The 17,904-nt window shown below is 45.0% G+C and overlaps 2 protein-coding genes across 2 annotated transcripts in view; both read right to left on the reverse strand.

The window, feature by feature from the left end:
• The window catches only part of LOC109420984 (uncharacterized), a 41,577-nt gene that overhangs the window by 20,229 nt on the left and 3,444 nt on the right, over positions 1-17,904 (reverse strand). Inside the window, exons 4-7 of the mRNA XM_062847806.1 lie at positions 15,228-15,989; positions 5,716-6,068; positions 5,374-5,520; positions 4,127-5,316 (exon numbers count right to left, since the gene is read on the reverse strand). Of these exons, the coding sequence (XP_062703790.1) occupies positions 4,127-5,316; positions 5,374-5,520; positions 5,716-6,068; positions 15,228-15,989 (2,452 nt within the window). The remainder of the gene's footprint in view (positions 1-4,126; positions 5,317-5,373; positions 5,521-5,715; positions 6,069-15,227; positions 15,990-17,904) is intronic.
• Positions 3,767-6,384, reverse strand: LOC109420982 (guanine nucleotide-binding protein-like 1). Its single transcript, XM_019695455.3, has 4 exons — positions 6,171-6,384; positions 5,716-6,068; positions 5,374-5,520; positions 3,767-5,316 (listed from the first exon to the last, which is right to left on the reverse strand). Exons 1-4 carry the CDS (start codon positions 6,247-6,249, stop codon positions 4,123-4,125), a joined length of 1,773 nt encoding a protein of 590 aa, XP_019551000.3. The 5' UTR covers positions 6,250-6,384; the 3' UTR covers positions 3,767-4,122.

Here is a 17,904-nt window from a genome sequence, read left to right on the forward strand (position 1 = left end):
GTAGCGATCTGCGTGCCTGCTAGGCCTCTCCGGATCGATGCACTCGGCGCATCTATCTACACTGCTGCTTAAGGACGGCAGAGAGCTCCTCTGCGGTGACGATCTCATTCAGGTTCTTACACAGATCAGAGCCCTCACCAGTACCTTCACCCCCAGCACTTCTTGTGCCAGTGCCGTATAAGAAGAGCCCATATTGACGGCATATTTCTTGAGCACCAGCATCATCTCCCCTGTTCTAGTGCGCCGGATGCTTTTGACATCCGCGCCTAGCTCCGAGAGACGATTCTCGCCACGCATAGTCCGCAGCACATCTGCGTAGCTATTTTCCTCTGTTTTGAGAACCAGCGCGTCGCCCTACGAGCAGGCTTCGCCTTGGTTTTACTCAAAACCTTCTCTTTCCTCTTTTTCTTTCCAACCGTAATTCAAGGGTTCTCCTTTCCTTGGACCGGTTGGTCACCGCTACTTTTAACGATCTCGTATCGGGGTTTCGATTCTTTACCCCTAGCTCGTTTCGCAACTGGATTGGGGTTGCTCGCACTGCGTCACCGGCCACTCCTTGTCGACGGATCTCGGCCCTTTGGCTTGGGTTTTACTTTACCCGCGTCAGTCGCTTTGCCTCATCGATCGACCAAGAGATCATATTCTTTCTTGGCCTGGGCTACCAAATCGCGGAGCCTCAGCAACCTTTTTTAAGGTCTTTGCTGATGTTATTCCGCCCGCTCGTCGAGCTGTTCAGCGACCACCAGCAACTTCGGAAGCCCATCCCTATTTCGAATCAGTGCACGCGTGAGTTCCGCTTCATTCGTCTCTGTGTCCTCGGTCGCTGACCCGATCCTCGATTTTCTATACTCCGACACTTGAGGGGATTCCATCCTCTCCGCTTGCATTGGTGATCTAACCAGTCCGCCTCTCGCGAACGGGTTGATCGCCTCAGCCTCCGTATTCTCACTCTCTTTATCTTTAATTTAAAATGAATCCATCACTGCAATAAGGGTCCCCTTTAGAGCCGCTATCCCTCACTGCCACTGAAATAGTCGCCCAAGGATCCCGGTGGTTATCTATGCAAGCAGGGAGGCCACCCACGGGTTGGCACAGTCCCTTATGGGACCTGAGCTCAGAGCCAGGATCAGCGCTAATCAGGTTACTTCAACTGAACCTACCTACACCCAGTTAGTTTCCTAAGGCCTTGTACAGACTGGTGGTATTCGTACCATGGTACAATTATCTTGAAATGAGTTTCATACTGATAATTTTCTTCATTCAAGATAGCCTAGGAATAATTTTCTTGACAACTTGTACCATGGTACGAACACCACCAGTGTGTCCCAGGCCTAAGCTGTGCACAGATCGGGAACGTACTCTAAGGCCTTGCCAAGGTTTTATGAGACGGAAGGCAGCTCCGTCGTTTCAGGTCAGTGTCATCCGGCCCTACTAAGAGGATAGAATGCCGTCGCCACCAGCACACCTCTACTCCACGGTCATCTAAGAGTGTACCATCTCGTTGACCAGTTCCATCGGGCGCGCCGTAATCAGGAACTTACTGGCGTTTCTCCAGATGTGCCCGAGGCACCCCTGACCAGGCTAGGGCACTTTGGAAGCGGTGCCGAATCGCTTGTACAGAGTTGATGCTTCCGGATGGGTGGTATTTCTGAAAAGGCCCAGCAAAGCCCACTTCTGAACCCCCGGCTGCCACGCCTAGGCAAACTCCGCTTGAACTATTCGTTTGCAGTGCACAATATGATGCTCGATCACCTTGCGATGCCAAAGGTGGTGAATCCTCACTAGCGTTCGAACATGCTTCGCCTAAGAAAAGCCGTCTTTGAGCTCTTAAGGCCTAAATGCTATTACACACAATCTAGACGTTCGATTTTAACTATTCTCCTTCTTGAACTTCATACCCTGAGTGAGTAGTATCGGTGTTCGAAAGTAACGCGTTCCGTCTAGTCCGTTTGTTGGCACACACGGAATGCAATACCGTATCCCTTCGTAACGGTACCGTAAAATGACTGTAGGTTTCGTCATCCTGATTATCGTCGATTAATCATTGCGATAGCTGTGGACAAGGGTGCTACTGGAATCAGTGGTCTAGTCCCACCACAAGAGGAACACCACACCAATCGTGCTGACATATTGAAAGACTGTGTTGACACCAACGTTGATGGCTCCAGAGAGGAGATACTGCAACCAACACATATACTGCTCCAACATCGGTCCTGTGGCTCTCTTTATTTCAACACTTGGCTCATTGACCAATCCAAATTCCTGTGTTGTAGTGGTTTGTGTTCAGATTTCCCGTGTTAATCTATCTGTAAGAACTTTGTAAACATCTTTTGTTCTCACGTATATGGATAGGCTTGCAGTAGGTTTCGTGAGACTTTTTTGGACAACTCAATGAGCCATTTTACGAGACGTTTCGGATCAGCTGATCGCTCATTTCATGAATGAAAATTTGACAGGAGGTTGCGCCCAAGCCCGTGAGTGTTAATATCAATATCAACACTGTTGTCGTTTCGTAAAATAGACTATTGGATTTTGTGGTATGGGAACGTCCACAAATTACGTCACGATTTTAGGGGGGAGGGGGGGGTCCAGTAAAGTGTGACAACCCATACAAACATTTCAGAGGTCTCATACAAAGGGGGAGGGGGTTGAAAATTGACATTTTTTGCGTGACGTAATTTATGGACGTTCCCTATCTGAAAAAGCTTTGTTCCGGGTTGATGCGATCAAATTTAAGGTTTCTTCATACAACGTTGACCCACTCTAATCTGTATGCAAGTGTTGATGTGCTTTTATTGGTTTTCGACACCGTCGGTATTTGTAGCATGGTCAGAGTTTTCAATGGTTCTTTGTGCTCTCTTAAAACCATTTGGTCCTAGGATTTTACCACTTGTTTCTACGGACATTATGCCATCTCCAGTATTTGGGTCTTGTGAGAGCCACAATCATCCCGTACAGACTTTACATACAGGCTTCTTGTCGCCTTAAGAACAAACGTCTTGAAATCCCGCTTCAACAGTGCATCAGAACTTCGGACGCACAAATCTTAAGAAGCAAGCTTCAACCAACAGTGCATTTTATTATTCTGTTCTTGCTCACTTGTAATAAGCTTAAAATAAGAAGCTCAGGTGCGCTGGTTTTGTTTACGAAGAGATTTGTGCCGTCGAAATTGTGAGTAGGTGCCAAAGTCGACCATTTTGGGATTCTCACAAGTCTGTCCTTAATATATGTTAGTTTTTCCCATGTTATCAACTAACAGTGGTGTTAGCAGAAATATATTCTGAAAGGGACTTACCTCGTTCGTTGATTTCACTAGGTACTTCCTTCACACAGTGAGATAAGCATTGCATTGGCATCACAACCGATCTCTGGTACCCTGGCTCTGGTATCCCTGGCTGTTATAATCCAGGATTGGGATCTTCATCCTGAAGGCTACGATGTCTTTGATGAATTCTATTAAGGGAGTAAAATTAAACTTTCCATTAACTATAGGATAATATTGGATAATAGTGTCTGTGTGAAAGATATCATCATTGAATAACTTACAACTTGATTGCTGAACCTAACTTACGCCAAGTCGACGTCTTTTTTTTTGGTAAGTCTCGATAACAGTAAGCCTGATGTCGCTCTTGCATGATACAGGGTTACCTGAATAAATTCTTGAAATTTCTTGAAATATTCTCCTGGCTTTCTCAACTTTTACAAAACAATAATAATTATTGAATTATTCTTCAGCAATTATTGAATTATTCTTCAGCAGTATTGCTTCAGCTACATATGGCCACTTTATTGCGCAAATGGGGCAAAATACGGTACCAGGTAATTCTGTTTTAGAATGCTGTTGAGACTTTTTTACTTAGATCGTGTGAAGTAGGTAGTGTGTAACAATAAATATACGTAACAAACGCGTGCAAATCCTTACTATCTATGTATTTATCTCCAATACAGAGCACATCACGCACTTCCGGGCTTCTTTTGCTTTCTCTCCGCCTTCCTCTCGCTCGCAGTCTCGCAGTTTCGATCAGTGATTTTTCAGTAAAATATTCATATGTTGAGTAAAAAGCGTATAACTAGTTCAAAAAGGGTTTCATGATAACATTTTAGTTCGTTTTGTAGATGATTTTACTCCGGACTGCCGAGCAGCGAGAACGGGTTGGACATCTTGGCACTGACCGGCGACAGGGTCGAGTTGCCTTCTTCGTCTTCCTCGTTGTCGGCGTCGTTACTGGCGGCACCGGCCACGTCCTCCGTGTCCGTATCCGATATGTAATCGTCGTCGTCCACGTCTCTGTCGTGGTTCTCGGACGCCAGGGCTTGAATTTCCCGAACAGCCGTCAACTCTGGATCGGACTGCAGGGTGTCAAGATTCTGGTGGAAGCCAGGGGGTTTCAGGGACAGGGTGATCTTACCATCTAGGGCCATCCGGAGGATGTTGTTAGCGGCGCGGTAAGTGTCCGGACGGGCCGTTTTGGCGGTGAGGAATCCACGTTTGATGGCCCAGGCATCGCAAACGTCGATGGCCGACCACTGCTCGTTGGGATCGTTGGACGGGTGTTTCAACGAGAGTAAAGCCGGAAGATCCAGTCGCTCGGCTAGGAACTTGATAGAGGCATAAGGCTCGCGTAATTGGGCGATCGGATAACTGCCCATCAGAACCTGAAGCTTTCGTGGGACGGCCGACGGAAAGACCAATCCGGGGCAATCGCAGAGCCGGACCGTATTGGTCAGGAAGATCGTCTGAAAATGCTTCGTGTGGCCCGGGGTGCGACTAACCGAGACCACCTTTTTGCCCATGACAGCGTTGAGCAAGGATGATTTGCCCACGTTGGGAAAACCGACGCACCCAATAGTCAGCACACCGTCCTTGAACTTCACATGCTCTTCAAAGGAGAAATCCTTCTCCTCCTCGTGAGTTCTCTCCGCTTCGCAGGCTTCGTCGTCTTCGCCGTCCACATCCATGGGGGCGCTACGTTCCTCGAGAATCTTCTGCTGCCACGAGCTTAGATCTACCTCGTCCCCCACGTACTCGCGACAGATGCCGTAGATCTGCTGGGCTCCTTCGGCGGCCATGCGCATTCGTCCCTTGCGCCGGCGGATTTTCAAACCTTGCTTGCTTTCCTGCTTCCCGCGCAGATTGTACGACGGATAGGACGTGAACAGAACAATCTTTATGTCTTTGTACGTTTGCTGAAAGTAGCGTTTCCACGCAAGAACCGCTTCCGGTTGGACGAGATCCACCTTATTGATCACCAGGATCATACCCTTGCCGAGATCTTTGGTAACGTAGTGGTAGAGCGATGGCGGAAACATCAGCGTCTGGAAGAATGAATCGGGTAAGCAATTTTAAACGAGTGAGATCTTCTATGTTCTTACTGGAAAACGAGCATCCACAATCACCAGCACAATATCGGACAGCTCCAGCACCCGCCAAAGCTGGCGCCAGGTTTCCAAATTCAGCTCACAGAAGCTTAGAGATTTCATATCATCGTAATGCGTCTTTTCCATATATGTGATGTATTTCTGTAAACATCAAAAGCAGTTAAAATTTAAGTGATAATAGGGGAAAATGTTCCACTTGATCAGCAGGCTCTCCTCAAATTTACCCTACTCAAAACCTGAGACTCAAAACGAAGGGTTGAAGCGCAGTTTCCAGCGACAACCAGATTCATTAAAATACGGTACTTACGCAATCACCAGACCAGTTAAGATACTTACGAAAAAGTACCGATTCTCATTACTATCCAGCTGCTCCTTGGACATTTCGTAGGTCCACTTGGGCCGCTTCGGAAACTCATACCCGACAAAGTAGTTGTCGGCCAGCTCTAGCTCTTCCGGTCCGCAGGGCACCAACGCCTTCAGCGCTTCCTCCTTCATTTCGCGCAACTCTTTGCCGGTTTCCCGGTGGAACTGCAGCACGTACCGATTTGCCTTGCTGCGGGGATCCTTCGTCGGCTGGAGGTTGATCTTTTCCACGTTTTCGTGGAACGTCTTCGGGAAGTCGCTGTCCTCGCTGATGTCGCTGGATTCCTCATCGCGCAACTTCCGGATGATGTTGTGCGAGGTGCTCGCTGTGCGGAGTAGACCGAAAATATTTACCAATTGTTACGAAATCTTCGAATGATAAGGCAGGTGCCACATTCTGGAAATTTCGTCGCCAAAAGTATACTTACATTTTGCCTGCTTTTTCGCGAGCAGTTGCTGCTTTTTTTGCTTTCCGCTGAACGGAACCTTCCTGCGGCTTTGGGGCATTATAAAATTTGCACCGATTCTTCAATTTTCAGCACCGAAAATTAAATTCCGTTTCCTGTTGATTTGGCACTCCCTTTTGCACCATTAAATTACAATCAAAACAATCGGCTTGTTTTTCGAAGGAGAGCACGCAAAAAAAATATGGAACAGTGATGCCAGTTCCACAGCCGCGCGCGAAATGTTACGCACACGCAAAATAAATTTTACTCAGAAAATAAATTTCAAAACCCAAACCAATAGTAAGAACCAAAGGGCTGCAAAATGGTTAGTCGGCAAGGAGCGTCCAACATAGCTCTGGCCCTCAGTTCCCACCTCATGCTTCCACGGGTCAATCGATGACAAAAACCGCCCAGTGCAGCCTGGGTACTGTTGCCTTTCTGACTTCAAAGAGGTAAATACGTACCGAGCGTCTGTTCACCAAGGGGTGCGGCTCAAATTTAGCTTCTGTTCTGGCATCCAGAGGCTCAGTATGAAATGTACCTCCACCAGAAGCTATACCCACCACAGTGGATAGGGGACCTTAGACCAACAACCTACTGTTCTCGCTACCCAAAAACCGTTACTGAAACCGAAAATGAAAGGTTATGAACTGATTCAACGGCAATGACTTTTAGCGCGAAACAACGGGCAAGAATTGGAACTTGGAATGTATCAACCGTAGCCCAGCAGGGTAAAATGGCACAACTAGCCAATGACTCCTAGGACTGAGCGAAGTCCGTTGGCCGAACTTTGGAGAACACAGATTGGCGTCGGATCAAATTCTGCTAAATATACTCTGGCCATGGTAAAGGCTGGATATGTTGCGCAATTCAGATCCTATTGTAATCCACCAGCGTCTGCCCAGGAACTCCTATCCCTACCTCCGCATGGTACCGGCTGGACACTATGAGCAACCTTAGGGAAGTTCGGGTAACCAACCCCGGTGGGAACTTTGCTCGTAGGCTGACAGGGAAGGGGGGGTTTGCTTCTACAAACCTGATTGTGTGTTCTCCAGCGGCTCACAACAGCGTCAGATCCCCATGTTAGGGACGACTGATCAACGTCCGAGGGCCAGGAAAAGACTTGAAGCTCAACTGTGTACTATGGTCATAGACTAATTTGGTCCTCCGGAAAGTAGGGGGTTGGTGTCAGGCCCTACGAGCCAGCCGTAAAAAAAAACTATTGTAACGGAAAATCAGCGACAGAACAGTACAAACCGAGACCAACGGCAACGACCCCAGCGAACAAAAAGGACTTGCGATTGGAAACTCGGTACGTGGAACTGCCGATCTCTCAACTTCATTGGGAGCACCCGCATACTCGCCGATCTACTGAAAGACTGCGGGTTCGGCATCGTAGCGCTGCAGGAGGCGTGTTGGACAGGATCCATGGTGCGAACGTTTAGATCTGCGGTTTAGAGGTAATCATACCATACACCAGAGCTGCAGCAACACACGCGTGCTGGAAACAGCTTTTATCGTGATGGGTGATATGCAGAGACGCGTGATCGGTTGGTGGCCGATCGACGAAATAATGTGCAGGTTGAGGATCAAGGGCCGATTCTTCAACTTTAGCATAATAAACGTGCACAGCCCACACTCCGGAAGCACTGATGATGACAAGGACGCATTTTACGCGCAGCTCGAACGCGAGTACGATCGCTGCCCAAGCCACGACGTCAAGATCATCATAGGAGATTTAAACGCTCAGGTAGGCCAGGAGGAAGAATTCAGACCGACGATTGGTAAGTTCAGCGCCTACCAGCAGACGAACGAAAACGACCTACGAATCAATGATTTCGCCGCCTCCAAAAATATGGCCATACGTAGCACCTTTTTCCAACACAGCTTCCCTCATCGTTACACCTGGAGGCTGGAGATCACCACAGAAGAAGGAATCGCAAATCGACCACGTCCTGATTGACGGTCTTCACTTCTCCGACATTATCGATGTCAGGACCTATCGTGGCGCCTACATCGACTCCCACCACTATCTGGTGATGGTCGTCAACCCGAGCAGGGAATGAGAACAAACCTATAACAAATTGATAACTCATTTTATTATTGATAACAAAATGAAATCAAAATAAGTTTTCTTTCCGAATTGTTTTTATTTAATATCAAATTGAGATATCATTTTGTTATCATTTCAAAAACTCAATGATAACAAAATTTGATTTCAAAAATCCAAAAAAGGTTCAATATGCTTTATTAATATTAATTATATACACAAAATATTTGTTAAATCTACCAGAGTATTTTACTTACATATTTTTTTTTTTTCATAGTGATTACGGCGGTAGCACACTGTGCTTATGTTCTAACACCGCACCCTTTCCCTACGTTTGCTTCTATGAGCCTCTATTTTTGTTTCAACACACAGAAGTACGTAGGCATATCGTGGCCCAAGTCGACACTGTTTTGGCCTGCGTTGAACATAAATAGTTTTAATAAAAGTTTCCCCTTTTTTCTTTTTGTCAATTTTTTGTAGTATGGTCCATGTATTTAGTTAGGTTTTTGTCAATTTGTCAGTTATTCGAAGTAGATCTCCAATATGTAGTCAATAAGTCAATTAAGTCATTCTGATCTGTTCTATCATAGCAGCTTTAGTCTTTGCTTTATTGAAGTGTAGTTTTATTGGAAATATGCTGAATATCGTTATTAAAAAGAGACGTCTGGAACTGTGTCCTGCTAGTTGTTCCGTCATGCACATACGTCATGTCTTAATAATGCCTAGGAGATTAACGAAAACACGTGTGTTCGGTCAGATGTCCATTGCGTAGAAAGTCAAGGAAAATAGGTTTCTTTATTGTCAGTTGTTATGTAAGCCTCGCTTGAAGCACTTCCCGTGAGAACCCTGTCATCTGTACACCAACTAATCCGTATCTTCGTACACAGCTAAATACTATACTGTCAACCGGCGAGAATCCTATGGATAAATATTTAAAAAAAATGAATAATAATGCTGTCTAGCGGGTTGTTTTCTATCGGCCACTAGGTATTTTAGTCTAGTCCCAACTGCAAGCTTTTTTCCAATCTTATCGTCAATTGTCTTCTAGATACCCCACGGAATTGATGAGTAGTGAGTTCAATGCAGAGATCCCCCCCCTCACACTCCCAAATTGTGGTAGGCCCACGCTAAACCTGCAAACCAGACCCACCCCCAGCCAAAAGCTCTAGCAGATGTGGACAAACCGGTGCTCAACGTGCTCTCCCATCGTGGCAACATCAAATATGTGGACTGTACAACAATAGTAGTTTTAATGAAATGAATACTAAGAATTTAGGCCGACACTCGAAGTGACGAACTTTACAGTGCTAGTTGAGTAAATACATGAAAAATGGGTAACAACAAATGTACACAAACAGATGCATAACAATATGCATGTAAAAAAGGCCGCAACTATCCATGGTGAATTTAAAATACTGACAACATAAATATAATGGAACAGACTCACCGAATTTAGCTCCAAAATGCCCCCTAGACGATGGTATTGTTCACTCTATGTAGCCACGCGTTGTACAAAATGAACCTGAAATGACAAGAAGACAGTGGGCCGCCAAACTCCAGAAAATGGCGGCCCGGAAATTTTAGTATTCTGTTTATAGCATTGTTGAGCATCATAGAGAGCATAATTTATATTCAGTTTTAAATATAGTTTCTTGTTACTATGCTAAGAAATATAGAGATTCCAATTTTTTTTCTACCTGCACCAGCGAACTTCTTGAGTGAACAGCATTCAACATCTAAAATTTAGATTCTAAATTGTTTATTCACTAATGCGATTTTCTTATCACCCTGCCCTGTCTTAAGTAGAAGATATAAGTAATGCAGAGACATCACACATGCACTCTTGCATTACATAATAAGGTTGGACCCTGCTGCAATCAATGTCGTTATGCTATCCACTCCTGAGTTTATAGTTGCTATAAAAATAATTTCGAAGAAGTGAAAAAGAATAGTATGAATCTACTTGTTAAGGTGAATATAGAACGAAGCCAAACCTTGAATTTTCGAAAGCACAAATCTCAGGAACCAAACATCGCACCGAGCTGAACACTTGATGTCACCCGCTGGTGATGACCAATCGATCAACTTTTCAGCTTAGTGCGATACTTGGTTCTTCAGATTTGTGCTTTTGAAAATTCAAGGTGTGGCTTCGTTCTATATTCACCTTAATAAAATGCTGCTACTATTACTATTACTACTACTCCTACTACTACTACTAACTACTACTACTAATACTACTATCAAAAGTGCAATGAGTGATCGTTGGCTTCCCAGTCTTGTTAGTAGTTAGAGGGTTAGTATAGACTGGTAATAAGCCCTGTCGGTCCCCCCAGCACTGCGCGTAATCAACTGTTGTTAGATCATGCGACAGCGATTAAGCGTATGCTGGAGGCATGACAAATCAAGCGTTTAAATTAAAGTCAATAAAGCAATGGTATGATTATTCAGATTCTATTTTAGTTTAATTTTGTAAAGAAATGTTTTAATTCAAAACCTAGTTACTTTCAAATACTATTCCATTTACTATTTCACTAATTTTCATTACTATATTTAATTTAGCTAATCTATAATTATAAAAGACAAAAATTGAAATTATTTTAACACATTTTCACTATATGACGACGCTTGATAAGCCATCGTCAAACCCATCACTCTTGGACAGGGAGAGTATTTTACTTACATATTGACACAAAATTTATAATTTGCTGATTCTGGGTTATGGTCATGCTATTGATTTAAATTGGCTTGAACTTTAGTAAGTCTTTTTAGGGTGACTGAATATTATCGACAGGTTTGTTCTCTTCGTTATGAGAGTGTATTCATCGGCCAAGTTGCCTGAAACTTGGTTGTATAGCTTGGTTAGGAAAGATTTGAGGCCAACTTTGAATTCAACAGGTTTCAAAAAGCCTTCCATGACGAAGAGAACAAAACTACCCAGAATACAAAAGTTCCCAGATATCAGTTATTTCAATCTAAACATATTGCCAAATATTTTTAAATTTTTAAATTCTATATTAAAGGCAAATGAAGTTAGATATAGCCAACCAAAGTAATTCACGGCCATTCTACTGTAGAAAGTCACATATTTTACCTTTATAAAGTATTCTCGTACGAAAAAGGATTCATTGCAGCTCCGTACCAAAATGATGAACCTCGTGATGTTTGAAGTTTTGAAAATAACACAGTTATTTATCATACATGAAAATGATGAATGCCATTTCACTTATTGTTATGCCAAACGGCCATTTTACCAATCGACTAATATGCCAGATTATGCCATTTGGCCATTATGCCAAACGACATTATGCCATACCCGATAGAATTATTGTAGTAAAATATTTTTCCTATCGGATGCCTTATTTTTTTCAATGTCATCATTTTCCGCGGGTAACGAGGGAAATGCGACTCAATTCGTTGCTCGATGTCATTCAATTTGAGTCCTGATGCCTGTCTGCCGGTGGACGCATAAATGTCACATGTGCAAAAACAGGCAATCGAGAAAATCGCGTCCAAAGTTCGAAAAAGTAAATTGTCTCAACTATGAAGCATAAATGCCGAATCGTGTTCTAACATCAACCAATTTTGAATTTGAGCACTAATTTTTGTTTTAGAGCGATTTTAAAATCTCATAGGTTTTCCAACAAAACGTGACATTTATGCGTCCATTTTTCAGAATGTCACAAATCGGCGTTGCATTTTTTCAACAATTTTCGGAGCAAACTACCTATTTATATTTCCCTATATGGTAGTACACCACGATACATGGTCATGGGCTGCAAAATCTCAATATTGCCAAAAATGCACATGTGACAATTATGCTTCCACCGGCAGTGTGGCTCTAGGATGTCGTGAACATCTTCCACATTTGTTTTGCTGCAGTCCAATAATCAGAAGGAAAAGCTGAAATATAACTACCTATACAAAAACATTAACTCAAGCGATCGCGCTTGTGCATTTTGTACAACACGTTGAAAAAATCTCTCTTTTTGTACTCAGCATTAGCGTGTTGCTGATGCAGGTAGTCAACCGCGCGAGTTACGGAATGTTAAGGGCAGTTGTCCTTTGACTCCAAATTTACTTTTCTTTGTCCCTTCAATGTCTATCATAAATCTTTTAGTTGAATCATGGTATAGTTATGCTGCATATCTATGAGGATATCATGTCAGATTTCCATACAATTTTTCTTTGTTTAGGCTCCAAGTTAGAAATGACTGTTGATGAAATGTTAATGTTACAATCGATAATACTACGGGCCGTAGTCTACGGCATTAATAGGCGCCATATTCTGATGATATCGTATCAAACAAAACAAGTTTTCAATCACAAGATTCTTCCAAATTTAAAATAAAATCTAATTTAAAATTTTACTTATTCATGTAAATTAATGCCTAATAAAATATCAAAAATTCAATTAGTTCTCATTCTCTGCTCGGGAAACTGCGCCCAAAACTCTCCGTCATCAACAATGTACGGTACCGGCGACCGCCGCGATACAACCTAGAGTGACTGAAACAACCGGATGTCACTTCAGCATACGCGCAGAATCTCGAGGCTGCGTTGCCAGACGCGAGCGAGCTCGTCGAGGCCCCTCTAAAGGACTGTCGGAGTACAGTGAAAGCAGCCATCAACGACGCACGACGCAGCCGAGAGCACTATCATGGGTACGTGGAACGGAATCGACGAAACGAACGGTTCGACGAAGAGTGTAGAACGGTTTTGGAGGAGAAGAACACAGCGCTGGCGGTAATGCTGCAGCAAGGGATCCGACAGAACGTGGAACGTTACAAACAGAAGCGGAAACAGCAGACCCTCCTCTTTCGTGAGAAAATGTGCGGCCTGGAAGAAATGGAACTGCTGTGCCGTACCCAAGAAACACGGAAGTTCTACCAGAAGCTCAACGCATCCCGCAACGGCTTCGTGCAGCGAGCCGAAATATGCAGGGATAAAGACGGAGGCTCCTTGACGGACGGACGTGAGGTGATCGAAAGATGGATGCAGTACTTCAATCAGCACCTGAATGGAGAACTAGGCACGGGAGACCACGGCAACGGAGGAAACGGCGACGCCAGTGCAGCGGAGGACGGAAACTCCCACGCTAAGGGAGATTAACGATGTCATTCACCAGCTCAAAATCAACATAGCATAAGGATGGTATCGTAGCTGAACTCATCAAGATGGGCCCAGAAATGTTGGGCCCCTGTCTGTACCGGTTGATAGTCAGGATCTGGGAAACCGAACAGCTACCGGAGGAGTGGAAGGAAGGGGTAATCTGCCCCATTCACAAGAAAGGCGACCATTTGGAATGTGAGAACTTCAGGGCGATCACTATTTTGAATGCTGCCTACAAAGTGCTATCCCAGATCATCTTCCGTCGTCTGTCACCTAAAACGAATGAGTTCGTGGAAAGTTATCAAGCCGGTTTTATCGACGGCCGGTCGACAACGGACCAGATCTTCACCGTACGGCAAATCCTCCAGAAATGCCGTGAATACCAGGTTCCAACGCATCACCTGTTCATCGACTTCAAAGCAACATACGACAGTATCGACCGCTCAGAGCTATGGAGAATCACGGCTTTCCTGGGACGACGAAAACGGCTTTCCTGGGAAGCTGACTAGACTGATTAAAGCAACGATGAACGGTGTGCAAAACTGCGTAAGGGTTTCGGGTGAACTATCCAGTTCATTCGAATCTCTCCGGGGACTGCGACAAGGTGACGGACTCTCATGCCTACTCTTGAACATCGCTCTGGAAGGTGTGATGCTACAAGCCGGGCTCAACAGCCGGGGAACGATTTTCACAAAATCCGGTCAATTTGTGTGCTTTGCGGACGACATGGACATTATCGCTAGAACATTTGGAAAGGTGGCAGAACTGTACACCCGCCTGAAACGCGAAGCAGCAAAGGTCGGACTGGTGGTGAGTGCCTCAAAAACAAAGTCCATGTTGGTAGGCGAAACCGAACTCGACCGGATCCGTCTGGGTAGTAACGTTACGATAGACGAGGATACCTTCGAGGTGGTGGAGGAATTCGTCTACATCGGATCTTTTCTGACGGCTGACAACAACGTGAGCCGTGAAATTCGATGGCGCATCATCAGCGGAAGTCGGGCCTACTATGGGCTCCAGAAGCTGCGGTCTAAAAGGATTCAGCCACGCACCAAATGCACCATGTACAGAACGCTAATAAGACCGGTAGTCTTCTAAGGACACGGGACATGGACCATGCTCAAGAAAGACCCGCAAGCACTCGGAGTTTTCGAGCGACGCGTGCTAAGGACGATCTTCGGCGGTGTACAGGAGAACGGTGTCTGGCGGAGATGCATGAACCACGAGCTCGCTGAACTTTACGGCGAACCCAGCATCCAGAAGGTGGCCAAAGTCGGAAGGATACGGTGGACAGGGCATGTTGCAAGAATGCCGGACAACACAGTTGGTATGGAGGCGTGGAGCGCAGAGAACACGATAGGCGGACAAAAAAGGGCGTGATATGGCGACCGTTGGGCATGACCGACGTTAAAGAACCGTACTTGCAAATCGAGAACCTATTATGGCAGAAAATTGTTTATTCAATGTTATCATGAATTTGATGTTAAACTAAATGAATGAATGAATAATAAATTCTTCAACTAAGCCTTCACTAAACACATAGTCTTCTATTCGATATAATAAGTTTTTATTTACAAACAAGCAATAGTGAAACTGAAATATGCACAGCAATACCAGCATATAAAATGCTTATGCAATTCTGTACACCTAGATAATTTGTAAACAAGGTTTCACCATGTTTCTTTAGTCGACATTCATCAAGTCCAACGGTCGAATGTCCAGAGTCGAATGTTTGACCAAGAACAAAATATAAATGAGCATTATTTCAGCGTCAGATGCATAGCACTGTTCAGTTCATTCCTGATCAAATATTTGACTCTATGTTACACAGTACTTTCAAATTTCAAATTCCTTACCAGCTTCCGCTCCAACTACACCTTATTCGGTATCCCGTGAGCTAGACGGACTCAGCCCCTTGTGTGTTGCCTCGTGTTTCTTCCTTCCGGACGAAGTGATGAACGCCGACGGGCACATCCGACAAGGGTACGGACGCTCCCCGGTATGGATGCGCTCGTGTGCCCGACAGTTTTCCTTCTCGACGAATGCTTTCTCGCAGTACTGGCATTTGTGGCGGCGGTTATTCTCATGCACGTCTACGTGCTTTTCCAGCTTTTGTTTGGTGTTGAACCCCTTCGCACAATACGGACATTTGAGCCTGAACTCTGGAACTTTTCCTTCGTGCACCATGTTCTTGTGCCTGACCAGATTGCATCTCATGGGAAATTTCTTACCGCAAAGTTCGCACACGAACCGCTTAAGGTGATTGGCTCGGTGCACGTGATACGACTGATACTTTTTGGTGACGAATGTGCAGTCTTCGTAGTCGCATGCGTATTCCCTTTCGACTTTTTCGGCGCCCGCTCGCTGGGATTTAAACTGGTACCGAGGATCATTTGGAAAATGTTTCTGCATGTGAAGGCGCAAAAACGTGCTGTTGAAAAAGCTCATATCGCACTCTTCGCAGTTGTAGCCCTTCTCGTCGGTGTGGATTCGTTTGTGATTCTTGAAGTTGTCCAAGTGATTGAACCGCTTTCCGCATGTGTTGCACTCGTACGGGGTTTCTCCTGTGTGGGTGCGCACGTGACGCTTCAGGAGAGAACCAGTGCCGAACGCCTTCGCACAAAATTCACATTTGTATCTTCCTGTGTAGGTAGAGAAAGAAAATTATGATCAGGAATGAGTAAGCTAATGAGATAAGTACGAAGACTTGGTGGTATACAGTCAAGTCAATTCCCGAGCAGAAGAGAATAACAACTGAATAACATATCTATGTATTTAATCTTTAATACCATTATACCTTGATATGTCCTTCATTAGGTGGTAATAAGAGACAAAATAACAAAAACCAATACCACAATTTTGTATGAATAACACCTAGAAACAGGTTTTGTTATTTCAAACAAACTGCAAAGATATGTGCATCTTCAGCAGTAATTCTAAATAATGCAAACTTTTTACGGAAACTGTTGAATTTGTTTGCAAAAATCGTATGATAGAATGGAACGAATTTCCCAGATGATAAATATAGGGGGTGGCCAAAATGTTTGGGACAGGTAACTTTTTTCTGAAGGGCAACATTCTCAAAAGTTGACTGTTTGTCAGCCTATTATATGTCCGTCATTGGTACAAATTTGAGCTTGTTTGATTCACCTTTCGTAAAGCTAGAAGATGCTCATCAGTCTACTTCGGATGTACTGTCAGTTGTGATGATTCATAAACTGCCTAACTATACTACAGGTTTCAAGAATCACCGCTTTCAGGATGTTGATCAGACTCTTCTTCAATTCCAGCTCGTCTAGGGACCTCAGGAGAGATTTAGGGATACATCTGCTTCAACTCCTCCGCTAGGTCGTGGTACTTGGTTATCTTGTCGGAGAACGTTGATTGGACATTATGGTCTAACGGTACAGCGATGTCGGTGAGGGCTACCCTACTTACTACTTTCAGTCCTGAGCACCCATGATGGTACAGAGGGCCGAATTGAAAGATCTGCATCCTGGGCGACTGCTCGCCACCGTCTTGACCTGTGGCCAGGTCAAATATCTGTCGACTTCATTTATTTCCTTGTTGAGACTGCACCGCCATGAACCTCTGGGTCTGCCTTTGCTGCGATGTCCTGCTAGGTTCCAATTCAACGCTTGCTTGCAGATTTCGTTCCCACCCCTGCGTAGAGTATGGCCGACCCACCTCCACTTTCCCTCCCGAATTTCTGTCACTATCGGCTTTTGATCGACGATGGAGCTCCACGTTGGAGATTCAATTTTGAGGCCACCATGCACGAATTACCGCAGGCCATTTTCCCCTGCCGGAACTCTAATCGCGCCGTATCCTCACACAAGTCCATGTGTGGATTTTTCCATTTTCCCCGGCGGAACTCCAATCGCGCCAGATCCTCACACAAGTCCATGTGTGGTTCTTTTCACTTCCCCCGGCGGAACTCCAATAGCGCCAGATCCTCACACAAGTCCATGTGTGGCTCTTTTCATTTTCCCCCGGCGGAACTCCAATCACGCCAGATCCTCACACAAGTCCATGTGTGGATTTTTTTCATTTTCCCCCGGCGGAACTTCAATCGCGCCAGATCCTCACACAAGTCCTTGTGTGGATTTTTTCCATTTTCCCCCGGCGGAACTCCAATCGCGCCGGATCCTCACACAAGTCCATGTGTGGATTTGTCCATTTTCCCTCGGCGGAACTCCAATCGCGCCGGATCCTCACACAAGTCCATGTGTGGATTTTTCCATTTTCCCCCGGCGGAACTCCAATCGCGCCGGATCCTCACACAAGTCCATGTGTGGATTTTTCCATTTTCCCCCAGCGGAACTCCAATCGCGCCAGATCCTCACACAAGTCCATGTGTGGCTCTTTTCACTTCCCCCCGGCGGAACTCCAATCGCGCCAGATCCTCACACAAGTCCATGTGTGGTTCTTTTCACTTCTCCCCGGCGGAAGTCCAATCGCGCCGGATCCTCACGTGTGGTTCTTTTCCATTTTTTTTCAATCAGCACTCATAACCTCTCTTCAGCGTCATTGCACAACCAAATACAGTCAACTTTC

This window comes from Aedes albopictus, chromosome 2, assembly GCF_035046485.1.
Source record: "Aedes albopictus strain Foshan chromosome 2, AalbF5, whole genome shotgun sequence".
NCBI classification, from domain to species: Eukaryota; Metazoa; Arthropoda; class Insecta; order Diptera; family Culicidae; genus Aedes; species Aedes albopictus.